The sequence below is a fragment of the Jaculus jaculus genome, chromosome X (genome assembly GCF_020740685.1).
Source record: "Jaculus jaculus isolate mJacJac1 chromosome X, mJacJac1.mat.Y.cur, whole genome shotgun sequence".
NCBI classification, from domain to species: Eukaryota; Metazoa; Chordata; class Mammalia; order Rodentia; family Dipodidae; genus Jaculus; species Jaculus jaculus.
Window position 1 is genome coordinate 15,085,472 of NC_059125.1, and position 15,382 is coordinate 15,100,853.

At 36.8% G+C, this 15,382-nt stretch overlaps 1 protein-coding gene across 2 annotated transcripts in view; it reads left to right on the forward strand.

The window, feature by feature from the left end:
- Arhgap6 (Rho GTPase activating protein 6) overlaps positions 1–15,382 on the forward strand; it is a 567,756-nt gene that overhangs the window by 506,558 nt on the left and 45,816 nt on the right. For both annotated transcript variants that reach the window (XM_004663700.2, XM_045140877.1), the window contains exons 3-7: positions 427–498; positions 6,335–6,591; positions 8,896–9,091; positions 12,174–12,229; positions 15,122–15,272. In XM_004663700.2, coding sequence (XP_004663757.1) covers positions 427–498; positions 6,335–6,591; positions 8,896–9,091; positions 12,174–12,229; positions 15,122–15,272 — 732 coding nt within the window. The remainder of the gene's footprint in view (positions 1–426; positions 499–6,334; positions 6,592–8,895; positions 9,092–12,173; positions 12,230–15,121; positions 15,273–15,382) is intronic.

The following is a 15,382-nucleotide window of genomic DNA, read 5'->3' on the forward strand; positions in this document are numbered from 1 at the left end:
AACTTTATGTGGACTGTTGACTCTGTCATGGATATTTGGTTCAAGATGAATAGTGATTATAAAACCATGGATACTAAGAGAAGACCTGTGTAATAGTAAAAGACAATGTACATGTTTGCCAGGGCCAAATCATTTGAAAAGAAGTTTCTAGTACTTCCCATAATTGCAAGAATGTTTAAGCAGATTCTGAAACTGGTCATATGTGCTCTCCCAGTCAGGGATATTCAGGTATTCTCCGAGATGTTTCTCTGTTTAAAAGTCATAATGATATATATGGATGATGTCAATAAAAGCTAAAGTAAAATTGAATAAAATTATAAATTAATAATGTAAGGGAAGGCATGTTTTGCTAAAACATGATTCAAAAAGTAAAATACCATTTGTATGCTTATGTTTATAATTTCTCATTCTTTTTCATATTTACAGATGGACAAAAGAGAAAGAAATCTTTGAGAAAGAAACTGGATTCATTGGGAAAGGAGAAAAACAAAGACAGAGGTAAAGGACAGAATTAGTAAAGCAAATGCATCTTCCATGGAGCATACTGGTTGAATTTGGTGGAGTTTTGGAATTACGTAGATTTATGTGGTTCACTTCTATTATATAAATGAGATCTCTGTGATGGAATGTCATTGAAAGCTGTTTTGGTCTACTCTTCAGTGTTTGAGTAGTGCTGTACATGGTTGATGAATTCAGCTAGTTTGAGCAGAATGTAACTTTGGCCAAGTTTGTGGTTCCAATTATTCTAGCCAATCAGCTATGCATGAAAAGGACTTGGGTTGAGTAGCCATGGACAGCATCCCTAACTCTAACCAGCTGTCTGGCAAACCTAGACAGTTAGGCAGGACTAGTTGAATGAGAAAGAGTTTGGATTAGCCGACCATGATTACAGGGAAGTAACTGTCTTTGCCTCATGGTATACTGAAGATGGACCATTATTTATGTTAGAGTACAAAACATTTTGTTTTGATCCATTATGTTCCTGTGATTGCTGATTTGTGTCACTTTATATGACTATTTAAAGAACTGACACTCCAACCACCCTTACAGAGACATTTGTGATCATTTTGAACTCATGTCCATTAGTTAATGGGCACCTGGACCCCATTAGCACAGTCCATTTTTGTGGCTTCTTCTCAAGGTCTCATTTGAAATTATTGCAGAATGGTCTAATTGTGTGAATATATGTTCATTTTATGTGTCATATGAATTAGTATTGAATGGGGACAGATATATATTTCCCATTGAAGTTCTTTGGCATACTAATTGAACTTTATTTATCTTTTTTTATTTTAGACGGAGGGGGGGAAGAAATTTGGCACTCTAGGGCCTCAGCCACTGAAATCGGACTCCAGATAATTGTGCCACCTAGTGGGCATGTGTAACCTTGAGATTGCCTCACTTTTGTGCATCTGGATTAGGTGGGATCTAGAGAGTCTAACATGGGTCCTTAGGCCTTAACTGCTAAGCCATCTCTCTAGCCCATAATAATTGATCTTTTGTTTGCAAAATAGTGGAGAACAATAGAAACAAGGGTTTTTAAAAATAGGTGCATTATGATAAGTGCTGTACAAGACCTATTCTGACACTGATTCCAGTCTGTACTGACTTGTAGCATGCTATAATGTTTATCTCAATACCATATATATATATATATATATATATATATATATATATATATATATGTATTTTATTAAATATATATGTGTATTTAATAAAAAATATCAACAAAAAATAAAGTAATTATAACAATTTGCTGTAACAAATAGTCTCATTTCTGGGGTTTACCATTTTTTATTTCATTTTTACTTTTTTGCAAGGAGAGAGAGAGAGAGAAGAGAGAAGACAGACACAGAGAGAATGAGCATGCCAGGGCCCCTAGCCACTGCAAACAAACTCCAGAAAAGTGACCATTGTACATCTGGCTTATGTGGGTCCTGAGGAATTGAACCTAGGTCCTTTGGCTTCATAGGCAATGCCTTAACCGCTAAGCCATCTCTCCAGCCCCTGGGATTTTCCATTTTATTGTGAGCAACCAAAACCTTGAAAAGTGAAATTGTAGACAAGAGAGAACAAGTGTATTAGCAGTGCATCATTGTTTAAATTTTCTTTAGTCTAATATAGTGATATTGAAATTGGGATTGAAACACAATGCAGACTTTAGGTGATTCTGTAGAAAATACATTTGGGCTAAGGTAAGCAAAATGTGCATTTTTTTTCTGGGGGATGGGGTTTTGTTTCATTTCATAAACTCGTGCATGTGTATGTTCATTTATATTAAATATAAATCATCAGAAAGCAAAACCATGAATAAGCAGGGAAATAAAGCTCAGGAAAATAATTGACAAGTTCATACTGGGCCATTTCACATTTTTCAGAAAAAAATTAAGTAGACTCAAGTAAAACTTCACAATATTAGTAAGCTGTCTGGGGCAGTTCCAAAGAAAGGGCAGACCATCCATCCATCTAAGGGGAGAGGTACAATCTTCATTGCAAAAGAGATTGCTCTCTGAAATAGCTTGATGCTTAAAAACCAATTCCTTGACATCTTTTTCAAACATCTAGCCTTGCTTATGTCAATACTGGGACCTATTACATGGATGTCCTGGGAACCAGAGCTTGGGGGTGGCCATGTACTGGTCTGGCCCATTTGTAATCAGTTCCCATTATTTCCTTCCCATTTAATGTTAACATTTGGGTTCATAACAGCTGCACATGTGAAAAATGATCATCACTGGAATCCAAAAGTAAAAGAAGGAAAACAGGAAACTCTAAGTGACCTCTTGGATTAGGCCATCTAAAAATAAAGAGGAACCGCTTTACGGAGTTGACTTGCTCCCCAAATAAAAAGTGATTCACAAATATTTGATATGCTACTATATCAATTGGTTTCATCACAATGAATCATGTCTTGTATGAAATTTAATGACCTTAGAATAATATATAGCAGATTATATGACACCTCATGTCCCTACTGCCACCAAAAGAATGTTCATGCAACTTTTGGCTTCCACATGGAATCTAATTCAAAATTGACACTAGTTTGGGAAATATTTTTTGTACTGAATAGTTCCCAAGTCCCTCTAATTTCTCTTAGTTGAATTACCTGGCAAGCAAAACTGTTTTTAAAAGTTTTGGAACTTTAGAAAATTTCTTTTTCTTGGGTTAAAAAGAAATCAGTTTTTTTGAGAAAATGTTAAAAAAAATAGCTACTTTGTTCCAGTTCCTGTATGCCCTAATCAGAGCACATGGGGATTAGATTATACTGTGGCATAACTCTATGCCTCAGGACATTGTCAGATTATGCCATCAATTTATCAACAACTTTCATTGTGCCAAAATCCCATTATGCCATGCTTTATTGTTACTCTCTAAGGATATCACTAAATGTGAGATATATATATATATATATATATATATATATATATATATATATATATATATATATATATATCTGCTTGGTGAACACAGAATTTGGATTAGAACATGATGCCCCTTGTCCCTGGCCCCAGCACAATAACTCTTAGGTAACTGTTTTGTCATTCTGTTTAAATCCTAGTATCAAGCTTATTGGTTTCTGTCAATGTGAAGAGTCTTGAGGTGCCTTTGTCCTCCTCACAGAAAGGCTTTGAACTTATGGCTAGGCATGTATAAGTGATGTTTTCAGACTGGAGGGATGGTTTAGCAGTTAAGGCATTTGCCTGCAAAACCAAAGGACCCAGATTTGATTCCCCAGGACCCACGTTAGCCAGATGCACAAGGGTATGCACACATCTGGAGTTCGTTCGCAGTAGCTGGAGGCCCTGGCATGCCCATCCTCTCTCCCTCTCTCTCTGTCAAATAAATAAATAAATAAATAAAAATTTAAAAAAGAACTGATGTTTTGTTTATACTTAAATGAGGATTTTGCTCAACAAAATTTTGATGAGTCTTTATTAATAATAATAGCCATATTATTAAGAAGAAATAATATTCAGGGATCTTTCCTAGGAATCTATAGTGATAACTAGACGGTTCCCCAATTTAGACCATAGAGAAATATGCTTTGTGAATCTGGTGAGTACTCAGGGAAAACAATACGAAAGTAACGAGACCACATGAAAATCTAGGCATGAAAAATAAGCACAGCCATATATGAAAACCCACAGAGAGAAATAAAGATCTCTTGTTAGTGGTATATCTCTTGAATGAGAATAAAAGAGGACCAAAAATCAAGAGAGAATGATTTCATTCATTTCATATTTAATTTATTTTCAACTATTATAACTTACAAGTAGGGTGACAGACTTTTAAGGATCAAAAATGGCAGATTCCAAAAGAAACAGTTTCCCTTTCTTTTCCCAGAGATAGAAAAAATCTATAATTGAATCTGGTTGGATGTCCTTATGTGGAAAAGGGCTAGAAGAGGATTCAGATGTCCCAAATTAGAACAAATTCTGTGCTTTTCATATTCCTACACGAGCAGACCCATGTCACCTGATTCATTTAAGATTTTCATCTATTTCTATATTCCATGTGGATGTCAGTCTTACCATCTGTATGTCTAGAATTGGCCAAACTTTTTTAAACAAAATATCTTTCTGATTATTTTTTATAGTTAACAGAGCACAGATTTATATAATAAATCCTCCCAGTACAAGCCTATGACCTGGTACTTTTTTCTCTGCTTTCTGTTTTGCTGGTAGTGGGAACATAAGAATGGTATGCATCTGTAGTAAATATTGGATCTTGCAACACTGTCTACATTAAAAGAGAAATACCTAGATCTTTTAAAATTACTATTACATGTCTTCTGGCACATTAATGGAGCAAACACCTCTGAAAACCTCCAAGTGAAGTTTGGACTTCTTACTTCAAAACAAATTGTGTCCTTTGATAGTGCCAGAGGTGTAGGCCTTTAACGTGCCACTTCTTCTCTTAATGGAGACGTGGCCATTAGCCTACTTAAAAATGTTGCCATGAGTCAAACAGGAAAACCTTTTAAAGCCTCTTTGTACCTGGTTTAATGCTAGCTTTTTTGTTCAAAGAACAAACAAGCTGAGAGTTATTTTCCCTTGATGATTCTGGTTTCATTCATAGGGCTTATAAACACAATGGAGAGGCTAGACTCTAATATGCTGCTGCTAAGAGACATAATTTTGAGCCTATCAGCAATAATGCACATGATTGCATTATTAATGCTTTCAGCATGAAACTATAATATTACTGATAACATGCCCATCTCTGCGGTACAGAAAGCAGCTGTATGCACATCACCAAAAGAAAGCACAGAGTTCTATGTATTGTGCCTCTTTCCCCAAATTGGCCTTACCAAAGAATATAACAAATTATATCTTGGAGCTTACATAAGATATATTATGCTAGCATACACTGCTGCATGTATCCAGCAGGATGCCTTCAGTATAGATCAGGAAAGTACAGCTTCAACCCACCTGGCTGGGCATAGAAGACAGTAACAAAATGGCAAGACAGCAAACTTTGTCTCAAGGTTTCTCCTTTCAAGCTTGTCCCCAGCTTCTTTCTTTGCCCCTTGACTTATCATTCCATATGCTGTCTCTTTTATTTGGGACCTTCAAAATGTATTAAGTGAATTTAAATCTTTGTTTTACACTTATCTTTATTGTGCATCTGGCTCACATGGGACCTGGAGAATTGTACCTGGGTCCTTAGGCTTCAAAGGCAAGTGTCTTAACCACTAAGCCATCTCTTCAGCCCATACATATCTCTATTGTGACACATGCTAGTCCCTCTATTAGAATTACATTCTTGTCTGGCTCTGCACTCCCCCACTTCACCTCTACCTCATCTACAAACTTTGAACCTCTTCTGACAAAAGACTGGATCTTTTATAGCTTCCTCCCACATTGTAAAACTTGACATGGCACCTTGTAGTTGTTCAACGAACACTTGTTTGTTCAGTGGCTGGATATATAATTCCCACATGTCTTGCAGCCTTAACGGGCCTCAAATGCATATAAACCAAAGTGTAGCACTTTGTAAAACTCTGCTCATGAGTATAGCGTGTCATTTCCATTCTGTCAAAATGCCCCACTTCTTTGTAAAGTTATTTCCTTTCAAACAGTTCTGAGACACAAGGAGAAAAACTTGAGACCTGGTTTTCTACAATGTGGAGTTTCACCTGCTAGTTTTCTTTATTTCAATTGAAACTTGGCTGTTCTGATCAATAACACAAAGTAGTCTGGGTATGTTGTTTGATGAATCAATTTGTTGGAAAACAGTCATTTGCATATGCTTGCCCTTAGACCTGAGTATGATGCGAGCCCTCATTGGTCTGGGTCATGACTAAATGTGAATGTATGATTTTTGTTTCCAGAATTCATCCCACAGGCATTTGGAATGCCATTATCCCAGGTCATTGCCAATGACCGGGCCTATAAACTCAAGCAGGACTCACAGAGGGAAGAACAGAAAGATGCATCCGATTTCGTGGCTTCCCTGCTACCATTTGGAAATAAACGACAAAACAAGGAACTCTCAAGCAGTAACTCATCTCTCAGCTCAACCTCAGAAACACCAAATGAATCCACATCCCCAAATACCCCAGAACCAGCTCCTCGGGCCAGGAGGAGGGTGAGTTGGCCAGGATGTCCTGTGACACTCAAAAACTGAAGATGGAAAAGGTTACCCATTGAGTCTTAGTTCCTGTGAAAACTAGTTGCACTGTGGGTATCAGTTATGCTCAGGGAAGTGGCATCCCGCCTGGGGCAGCTGCCACTCCCTCAAGCCTTCCCTGGCTCTTCTCCATGCTGTTGGGTGTCTCTCCTTGTTACTATGTGCTCCAAACATTCTGCATGACTGTCATTGATGCTGGTCTGTTGTTAACTCCTGTTGTCGTGCTAGCTTCCCAGGAGATGTTGAGGTTTGAGGGCAGAACCTAGTGTTTTTATTTATATAATTTCTTTAGTGCCACTCTGTGAATATACTTGGACAGATGGCTTGGCAGAGGATGTTAATAAACAATGGTAGTTTTCTTTATCTATGACACTTATTTCCCCTTAAAGGGAACCATGGAATCCTATGTGTATTTATTGTCTTTCAAATATATACTGTCAATAATGTGACACTGATGATCATGAGAGTATGACATTCTGGATATTGTGCTCTTTTTCATGTCAAATTGGAGTCACAGAAAGCTCTTTCTTTAGGTAGATAGTATGACAACAACCGAGTTAGTAAGCTACTAAGCATCTCATGACTTTTTAGGACACTTGGGTGGTCGCCCTTCTCTTTCCTCTAACCTATAGACCCTACACTAAAATTTCACATTCTTTTTAAAAATATTTATTTATCTGTTTATTTGAGAGAAGGAGGGAGAGAGCACATGGTCACGCCAGGGCCTCTTGCCACTGTAAATGAACTCCAGATGCATGCATCCAATGCTTTGTACATCTGACTTTATGTGGTGCCTGGGGAATTGAACCTGAACTGGCAGACTTCACAAGCAAGTACCTTTAACGACTGAGCTATCTCCCTAGCCAAACTTGCATGTCTTAATTAACCATCAATAGAAAGGGTTTTTTTTCCAAAGTATAGCAAGACCCCAGCCCCTGATTTTTCTGATTTTTTTTTTTTTGGTGTTGACTGTCATTAAAACTGGAAAACTGACAACGTTTTGAAATATGTGCATTTTCTTGATGAATTTGTAGTTTGAAACCTGTCATTGTCTCAGTCTATAAATCCAAATGACAGTATCACACCCAAACCTAAACCTGACGTTTTTAGGAACCTGCAACCTAGGTATTGGACTTTCCAAATACCCTTTTTTTCTATCCAGGCCCTGCAAGGATGCCAGCAGCTTGCATCTTGCTTCATACTTCATCAAGGTAGATGGCTGTAACACACACAATACATTGCTGCCATGCTTGCTGCCTTCCATCTGCCAAATCCTCATCTCTTTACTCTATGGTGTCCATAGCCCCCATGCATGCAAGTGGTGGGCTGTAAGTACTAAGGAGATACCATCACCTCCCTGTCCCTACAAGCAGCTAGCCTTCACCAATGCTTCCAGAGGTGTGGAGGAAGGCCAACTCTGAGGGGCATGATCTACATTGTCTCCAGCAACCAATTGTCCACAGTGCTCGTGGGGTTGAAAATGATTCCCTGTTTTATTTTTCCCATTTCCCTACAGTTGTGTCCTGAGAGCACTTTCATAAGAAAACACACAATGCTACTACTTCTAAGAAAAAAAAAATGCAACAAAGGCTATTGTATGGATTCTTCCTAGGGAGCTCAGAGTCTTCAGAATGGCCCAGAGCAAGCATTTTAGGAAAGGGCCACTTGTGTAGGACTGGATCTCTCCCTAGGACCCCCTTCAAATAGCGCAGCTACATCTATCTTTTTAAACATTGAGGTCATTCACAGTGTCCTTTAAAGTAGGAAAGCTTTTATATGACTAGTTGCATGTTTGTGGCTGTCCACCATAAATGTCTCCATTTTTAAAAATCTACTTCCTACAGTCATAGTTGAGAACACTTTTATTTTATTCACCAGAAGTCTCTAACTTGACCTCAGTCATTGATTATGTGATTTTTTTTTTTTTTTGGTTTCAGAAAAAATGAAGTCATTGAGTCAGAGTGTCTTAATTATATGTCTCCTTTCTCTTGTTTTCCACATGGAAAATTCTGTCTCTGGTTGAAACTGTAACTCACAATACCTTACCCTATGTTGTGGATATATTCTAGCTTTTTCAAGAAATGTTTTCTTTTTTTCTTCTTCATCTGTAAGTAATAAACCAACATATAAACAGCACAGTTATTTAAATCAGTTTTTTTTTCCTGAGGGGGATGGCTATATGCAAATGGACTCATTGGGTGGTGTCTGGAAGCAGCTGTTTTTGCTTGTGTTATCTGTCCTTCAAGACTGAATCTTTTGCAGGGTGCCATGTCAGTGGATTCCATCACCGATCTGGATGACAACCAGTCTCGACTGCTAGAAGCTTTGCAACTTTCCTTGCCTGCGGAGGCTCAGAATAAAAAAGAAAAAGCCAGAGATAAAAAGCTCAGTCTGAATCCTATTTACCGACAGGTCCCCAGGCTGGTGGATAGCTGCTGTCAGCATCTGGAAAAACATGGTAAATAGACTTGTTATCAGCCACCACTGATCTAAGCAATGTCCCTTTAAGTGCCCACTTTCAATTCTGTGTCTCTTTGAGCAGTCTTTAAACCAAAATTTTATGAAGAAAGTGCCAAAATCTAAGTGTTCACTTCAAAGGTTACTGAGATCAACAAGGTTGGGGGAGTGAGATAAGGCTTGATGATATTTGAAGGGCTCAGGTCCAAGACTCTTCAGAATGACCTTGCCCAAGCATTTTAGGAAAGGGTCACTTGTGTAGGACTGGATCTGTCCCTAGCACCCCCTTCAAATACAAGAGTTACATCTATCTGTTTATAGCTGGATATTACTCACAAAGTTTCCTTTAAAATAGGAAAGGTTAGCCCAGCATGGTGATGCACACCTTTAATCCCAGCACTCAGGAGACAGAGGTGGGAGGATTGCCATGAATTCAAGGCCACCCTGAAACAACATAGTGAATTCCAGGGCTATAGTGAGACCCTACCTCAAAAAACAAAAAAAGAATAAAATAGAATAGGAAAGGTTTTATATCACTATTTGCCTTTTTGTGGCTGGCCATTGTAAACTTTTCCAGGGATACTTTTGCAACTCAACTCCTATTAATATGATAATTTTAGACTGTTAGTTCTTTTTTTCTGAAATTTACATGTTAGTCTCATCAAACTGCTATGTTCATAATATAACTTAATTTTCTATAGAGTTGGCACATAGTTTATGAATATAGGGAATGCACCTTAATAGTTTCTTTAAAAATAATATGATCATTATAAAAGCAAAGAATATGAAGAAAAAGGAGAAGAACATGGAGAAGAAAAACAAGAAGGAAGAAAAGAGTAAGAAGAAGAAACAAATGGGTCTAGTGATACAGACTTGTAATCTCAGCTATTTGGGAGACTTAAGTAGATTTGTAAGTTCCAGTCCCACCTGGGCTACAGAGTGATTCCAAGGCCAATGTGGGCAAAATCATGAGACCCTGTCTCAAAATATAAATTAAGAAAGAAATTTAGTAGAGAACTAAACTTGCTTAGCATGCATATGGCCTTGAATTCAATCCTCAATAGTTTAAATATATATAAATAAAAAAGAAATAGATAACCAAAGTAAAATTCTGAGTCAAACATTGCAAACAGGGTAACTATAAACATCTATTTCCTTATACTAAAAATGGGAATTTCTGAAAAATATGAAAATATTAAAAATATAAAATATTGATTAATCAATGTGGAAATTACTAGGTAATAGAATGCCTTAAAAACTAAGGTCCTCAAACTTTAGCTATATAAAGTTTTAAGCACAGGTATTTTTATGTATTTCTCATCTTACCTCTCATTGTATTACTTGTGTACCTTGAACTCTCCTCTCCCTTCCTCCCTCTATGTATCTATCTCTGTCTGTCTGTCTATAATCTACATATTTTTGATTGTTTTAGACTATTTAATGTGTAGTTTAGGACCACTCAATAAGATAAGCTGGTTGACTTTCCAATGCCCTGATTCTATTCCAGTTTTCCATGGTATTTCTACCTGATGAATTATATTAACTTGACCACTCTAAACCAATGGGGAATAAAACATTGAATGTCAAACCTTCCAAAGCATTTCTTTCTTGCACAGTTTCACATGCCTATGATCCCAATGCTTGTTGGTTAAGGCAGGAGCATCTCCAGTTTAAGACCAGTTCAGGATACATAGTCTGAGGGGGGAAAAAAGGAAATGAAATGAACAAAAACAAAAAAAGAAATCACTTTTCTTTCATAAGACTTCATATGCCTGTTTTTGAAATGGGTAATAGGACATGAAAGACTTTAGTCTGATAAATATTTGTCAGAGACTTGTACACCCTCTCCAAAATTGATCTTCAAAACATTAAATTTCCCTATCTATATTCACGTACCCAACCATTCCTCACTAATACTTTTTGTAAATCCTTTCTGTCCATTAGTCAAAATCACTTAAAACTCAGTTTTTCAGGAGCACAAATTTCCAAAAAGAGGGCAAAATTATAACACAGAATCAAACTGTTTCTGAGATTTAGACTGATTTCGAGTTGAGACCTAGTGCTTACTATGTCTGCCTCATTTTGTGAAGCCCATAAGCCTGAGATTCAGGTACTCCTGGGTCTGATTTCCATTTCAATTTCTAATGAAAAAAGGAGAAATATCCTCACACAAACTTCTGGGGCAGGACTCATCAAAGCCACACTTCATTATGAAGTCCATGCCTTTTCAATGTCCACTTGTTTTTTGAATGTCCAAAGTGTATCTTCTCAGGAGACAATCGATGTAAGACTATGTCAGAAAAAAAGACCCTAGCTCTCCAAAGATTTACATTTGCTCTACCTTAAAAAAACATAAATTAAATTCAAAAACAAAAGACATCATAATCAACTGAAACACATAGGCATTTAAATGGATTTCTAATTCCTATGAAGTTGTTTTATTCATTCCTATGAGTTATTGCTTCTGCAGAAGTTTTAGCATTCAGAAACCACATGAGAATAAAAAATCATAAAAATTTAAAATTACTAAAATATCTTTTCATTTTTAAATATTTATTTATTTGCAAGGGGAGAGAGAAAGAGAATAAGAGTGGGTGGACCAGGGTCGCCAACCACTGCAAATGAACTCACTGTTTGAAGAGAGAAAGAAGAAAAGGAGGGAGTGATAGGGAGAGAGAGAAAGAGAGAATGGAGTCATTGCAAACAAACTCCAGATGCTTTATCTGTTTTATAGATTTTATTTAAGATTTTTTTCTTTATTATTAGAAAAAAGGAAATACCTATTTTAAAATTGATAGAGATAAAATTCAAATTTAGTTAATATGATGAACAATGAAAAATATTACAATAGTTTGTCTCATGTGGAGACATTGTGAAAATATGTAACATCACACAGGACAACTTTCAACAAAACCATGTAATGAAAAGTGATTGTGGTGCTTAAAGGGCTAACCTTTATGCTATAATCAATTCTGCTTGTCATAGTTCTGCACTACATTCAATGCTATTTATACATTGAGGTTCTTCAGAGTTTCCAGCCTTAAAGCAAGACTTGTCAATTTTGTTTGATTGCTTATTTGCAGGCCTCCAGACCGTGGGTATATTTCGTGTTGGAAGCTCCAAAAAAAGAGTAAGACAAGTAAGTAAAAATAAAAGTCATAACCGTCCATTTCACTTGACATCTAATTGAATTACTTACTGAGTGCACAGTTCAAGTTGATGTAAAATCTCTTCTGAATATCTTTTCCTACTCTGGTCAACTGATTACCATATAATTAAGTCCCGTGAGATGAACTACAACTCAGAAGTTCAGAAAAGTAGAGTCAAGCTCCAGCAGCAGAAATCAATGTCTGAACATGTTCATTGCATGTTCAGCCAAAAAAAAAAGTATTTTAAAACATGTTCCTGAAACTGTGAAAACAGTAATTCATAGACTGTCTAGTCAGCTAGTGATAAAATAAAAATTCATGGCATAGTACCTAGTTTTACCAAAATGTGCTATCAGAATGACATTTACATTCTTATCATATCCAATGACAAATTTGTGAATTTACTTTGGAAAAACTGAATGCTTCTAAGTATTTATGGAACCATTAGTTTTCCAATTCATTTTTTCATGACACAACTATGGTTTCCTTCAGCACTGTGAAAAATTATTGCAGCAGAAATTTGTTAATCGTTGTCAAGAATACTTTCCTTTTATCACACAGGTATTTGTGTTCATGATGGTTTCATAAAAGGCAAGCCATTCGTTGAAAACAAAAGAAACCATTTGTTGGCAAAAGAAAATTAAAATGTTGGGCTGGAGAGATGGTCTAGCGGTTATGCAGTTGCCTGTGAAGCCTAAGGACCCCGGTTCGAGGCTCGATTCCCCAGGACCCACTTTAGCCAGATGCACAAGGGGGCGCACACATCTGGAGTTCATTTGCAGTGGCTGGAAGCCCTGGTGTGCCCCTTCTCTCTCTTTCTCTATCTGCCTTTTTCTCTCTCTGTCTGTCACTCTCAAATAAATAAATAAATAAAATGAACAACAAAAAAAAAAAAAGAAAATTAAAATGTTGCTTCCAAAAGAGGGAAATGAGCAACTCAGTAACTCAAGACTGAAACCAAGCAAAAATAAATTAGACTTGGAGATAACTAAAGAAATATTTGCTTACATGTTTAAATAAATTCCCCCATGTTCCCTTTTTGTTAAAATAAAAAGGTCTTTCAAAAGAATGTTTTCTTGGGATGGAGAGATGACTTAGCAATTAAGCACTTGTCTGTAAAGCCAAAGGACACAGGTTCAATTCCCTAGGACCCACATAAAGCCAGATGCACAAGGTGGTGCATGTGTCTGTAGTTCATTAGCAGTGACTAGAGGCCCTGGCATGACCCCCTTCTCTCATAAATAAAAAAAAATTAATTTTTAAAAGAATGTTTTCTGATAGGTTGATTTTAGTCATTACAGTGACCTCAAACTTGACCATTTAATTCTTCAGTGCAATCAATGCTTGCAAGAAGGAAGATATAGAACCACATTTCCTAGGCCTCTTACCTGTGTAAATGTGCAGAACATTTTTTATCAATAACTGTCCACTGAATCAGAACCCCTGTTGTAAGAGTAGACCCCTCCACCCCTTTCAATTCAAGAAGTCTAATTCAGGATCACAGGATGTGACTACTCATTTAATGGCCTAAGATATTTCCACAACTCATTCTTTCTGCATGTGTGTGTGCTCAGAAAAGAAGCATAGTGTGTCTAAACAATCACATTTCAGTGTTGCTATGTAGAGTCCTCTTCATCTTGTTATCAGATACATGTGGATGGTGAGTTATCTGAAATCAATGGGTGATTCAGGACAAGGAGAATCATCATCATCATTTTCTCAACAGGTGGACAGATGACGGTTCCAGAAATTACTTGTCAGCTATATCTGGATGCAACAAAAGGAAACTTTTGGGGGGATTTATGGGGATTTATTTAAAGATTACCTAATAAAAGTACAATTAATGCTAACTTAGGGCTAGATTCCAAGGGTGAAATACACTTTAACTCACTCACCATTTTATTTTATTGTGTCACCCTGCATCCTGCACTTTTTCTTCAAAAAGTAAGAGCTAATCATTCTTGCGATTACCTCCTTTTCAATTTGTCTTTCTACTAATCTGAGAGATAGAAGAGAGCAAGGATTTGCCTCTATTGATTACTGTACAATGAGGACCTATAATTGGATTTGAGACCATGTTGCAAACCTTTGTTGAGTGAATGATTGAACTAATAAACACTTAGAGAACTTTCTGATAACTTCAGTTCATGGAACTGAGTAATCATTTCAACAAATGTGATTGCTGCATTAACGGAAGTTGAGTTGTCAGAGAAGTTGGAGTATGGAGTTCTCACTGCCTTCTTGCTATTATGTTTCCCTTCTGTTCTGTTAATGTACTTAGTATATTGACTAAAGCAGGGGATCCTGGTAATCACTCAGAAAGTGGTGCTGATAAATTTAAGATATAGCTTTTATTTAGATGTCACTTCCTAATCTTTAATCCAAATATCTCATCTGCATTTTTTTAAGTTTCATTATTTGCACAATAACCTTCGTTTTGTTGTAGTTGTTGAGCACTTTGGGAAGGTTTTACAATTCCCATTACCAGGATTAGTAACATGGCACCTTTTGTGTAAAAGATAAACTCCTGAATTTACAGTTGACCTAAATTCTCTTCTATCCCTTAGTCCTTACTCCCAACTTCCTAGTTGTTATTATTGAAGTGCTCTGATTACATTAACAGCAGTCTGCAGATTATTTTATGATAATACATTTAAGTATTTTTGCATTCATATTTTCATAGGTGGGATTTGTAGACTCTGCAGATGAACATGACATGTTTTCTTGTTTATGGTGTCTGTGCAGGCTCAATTCCACATGCTATGCATTTAAACATTTATTTGTGAGCACTGAACTTTGAGGTTAGATGGTGTCATTGGTTTCATGGTACTTTTTGTCAAAGTAGCCTTATGTGACTGACACTTGAATCATTGCTATTCCAGTTACGTGAGGAATTTGACCGTGGCATTGATGTCTCCCTGGAAGAAGAGCACAGTGTTCACGACGTGGCAGCCTTGTTAAAGGAGTTCCTAAGGGACATGCCTGACCCCCTTCTCACCAGGGAGCTATACACGGCATTCATCAACACTCTCTGTACGTAACATAGCCTGGTTTGTGGGAAAGTGTCCCTGGATGACTGTGATGTCCAGCTCCCTTATGAAAACCTTGTGCATGTGTTTTCTGATAGCTTTTTTTTTTTTTTA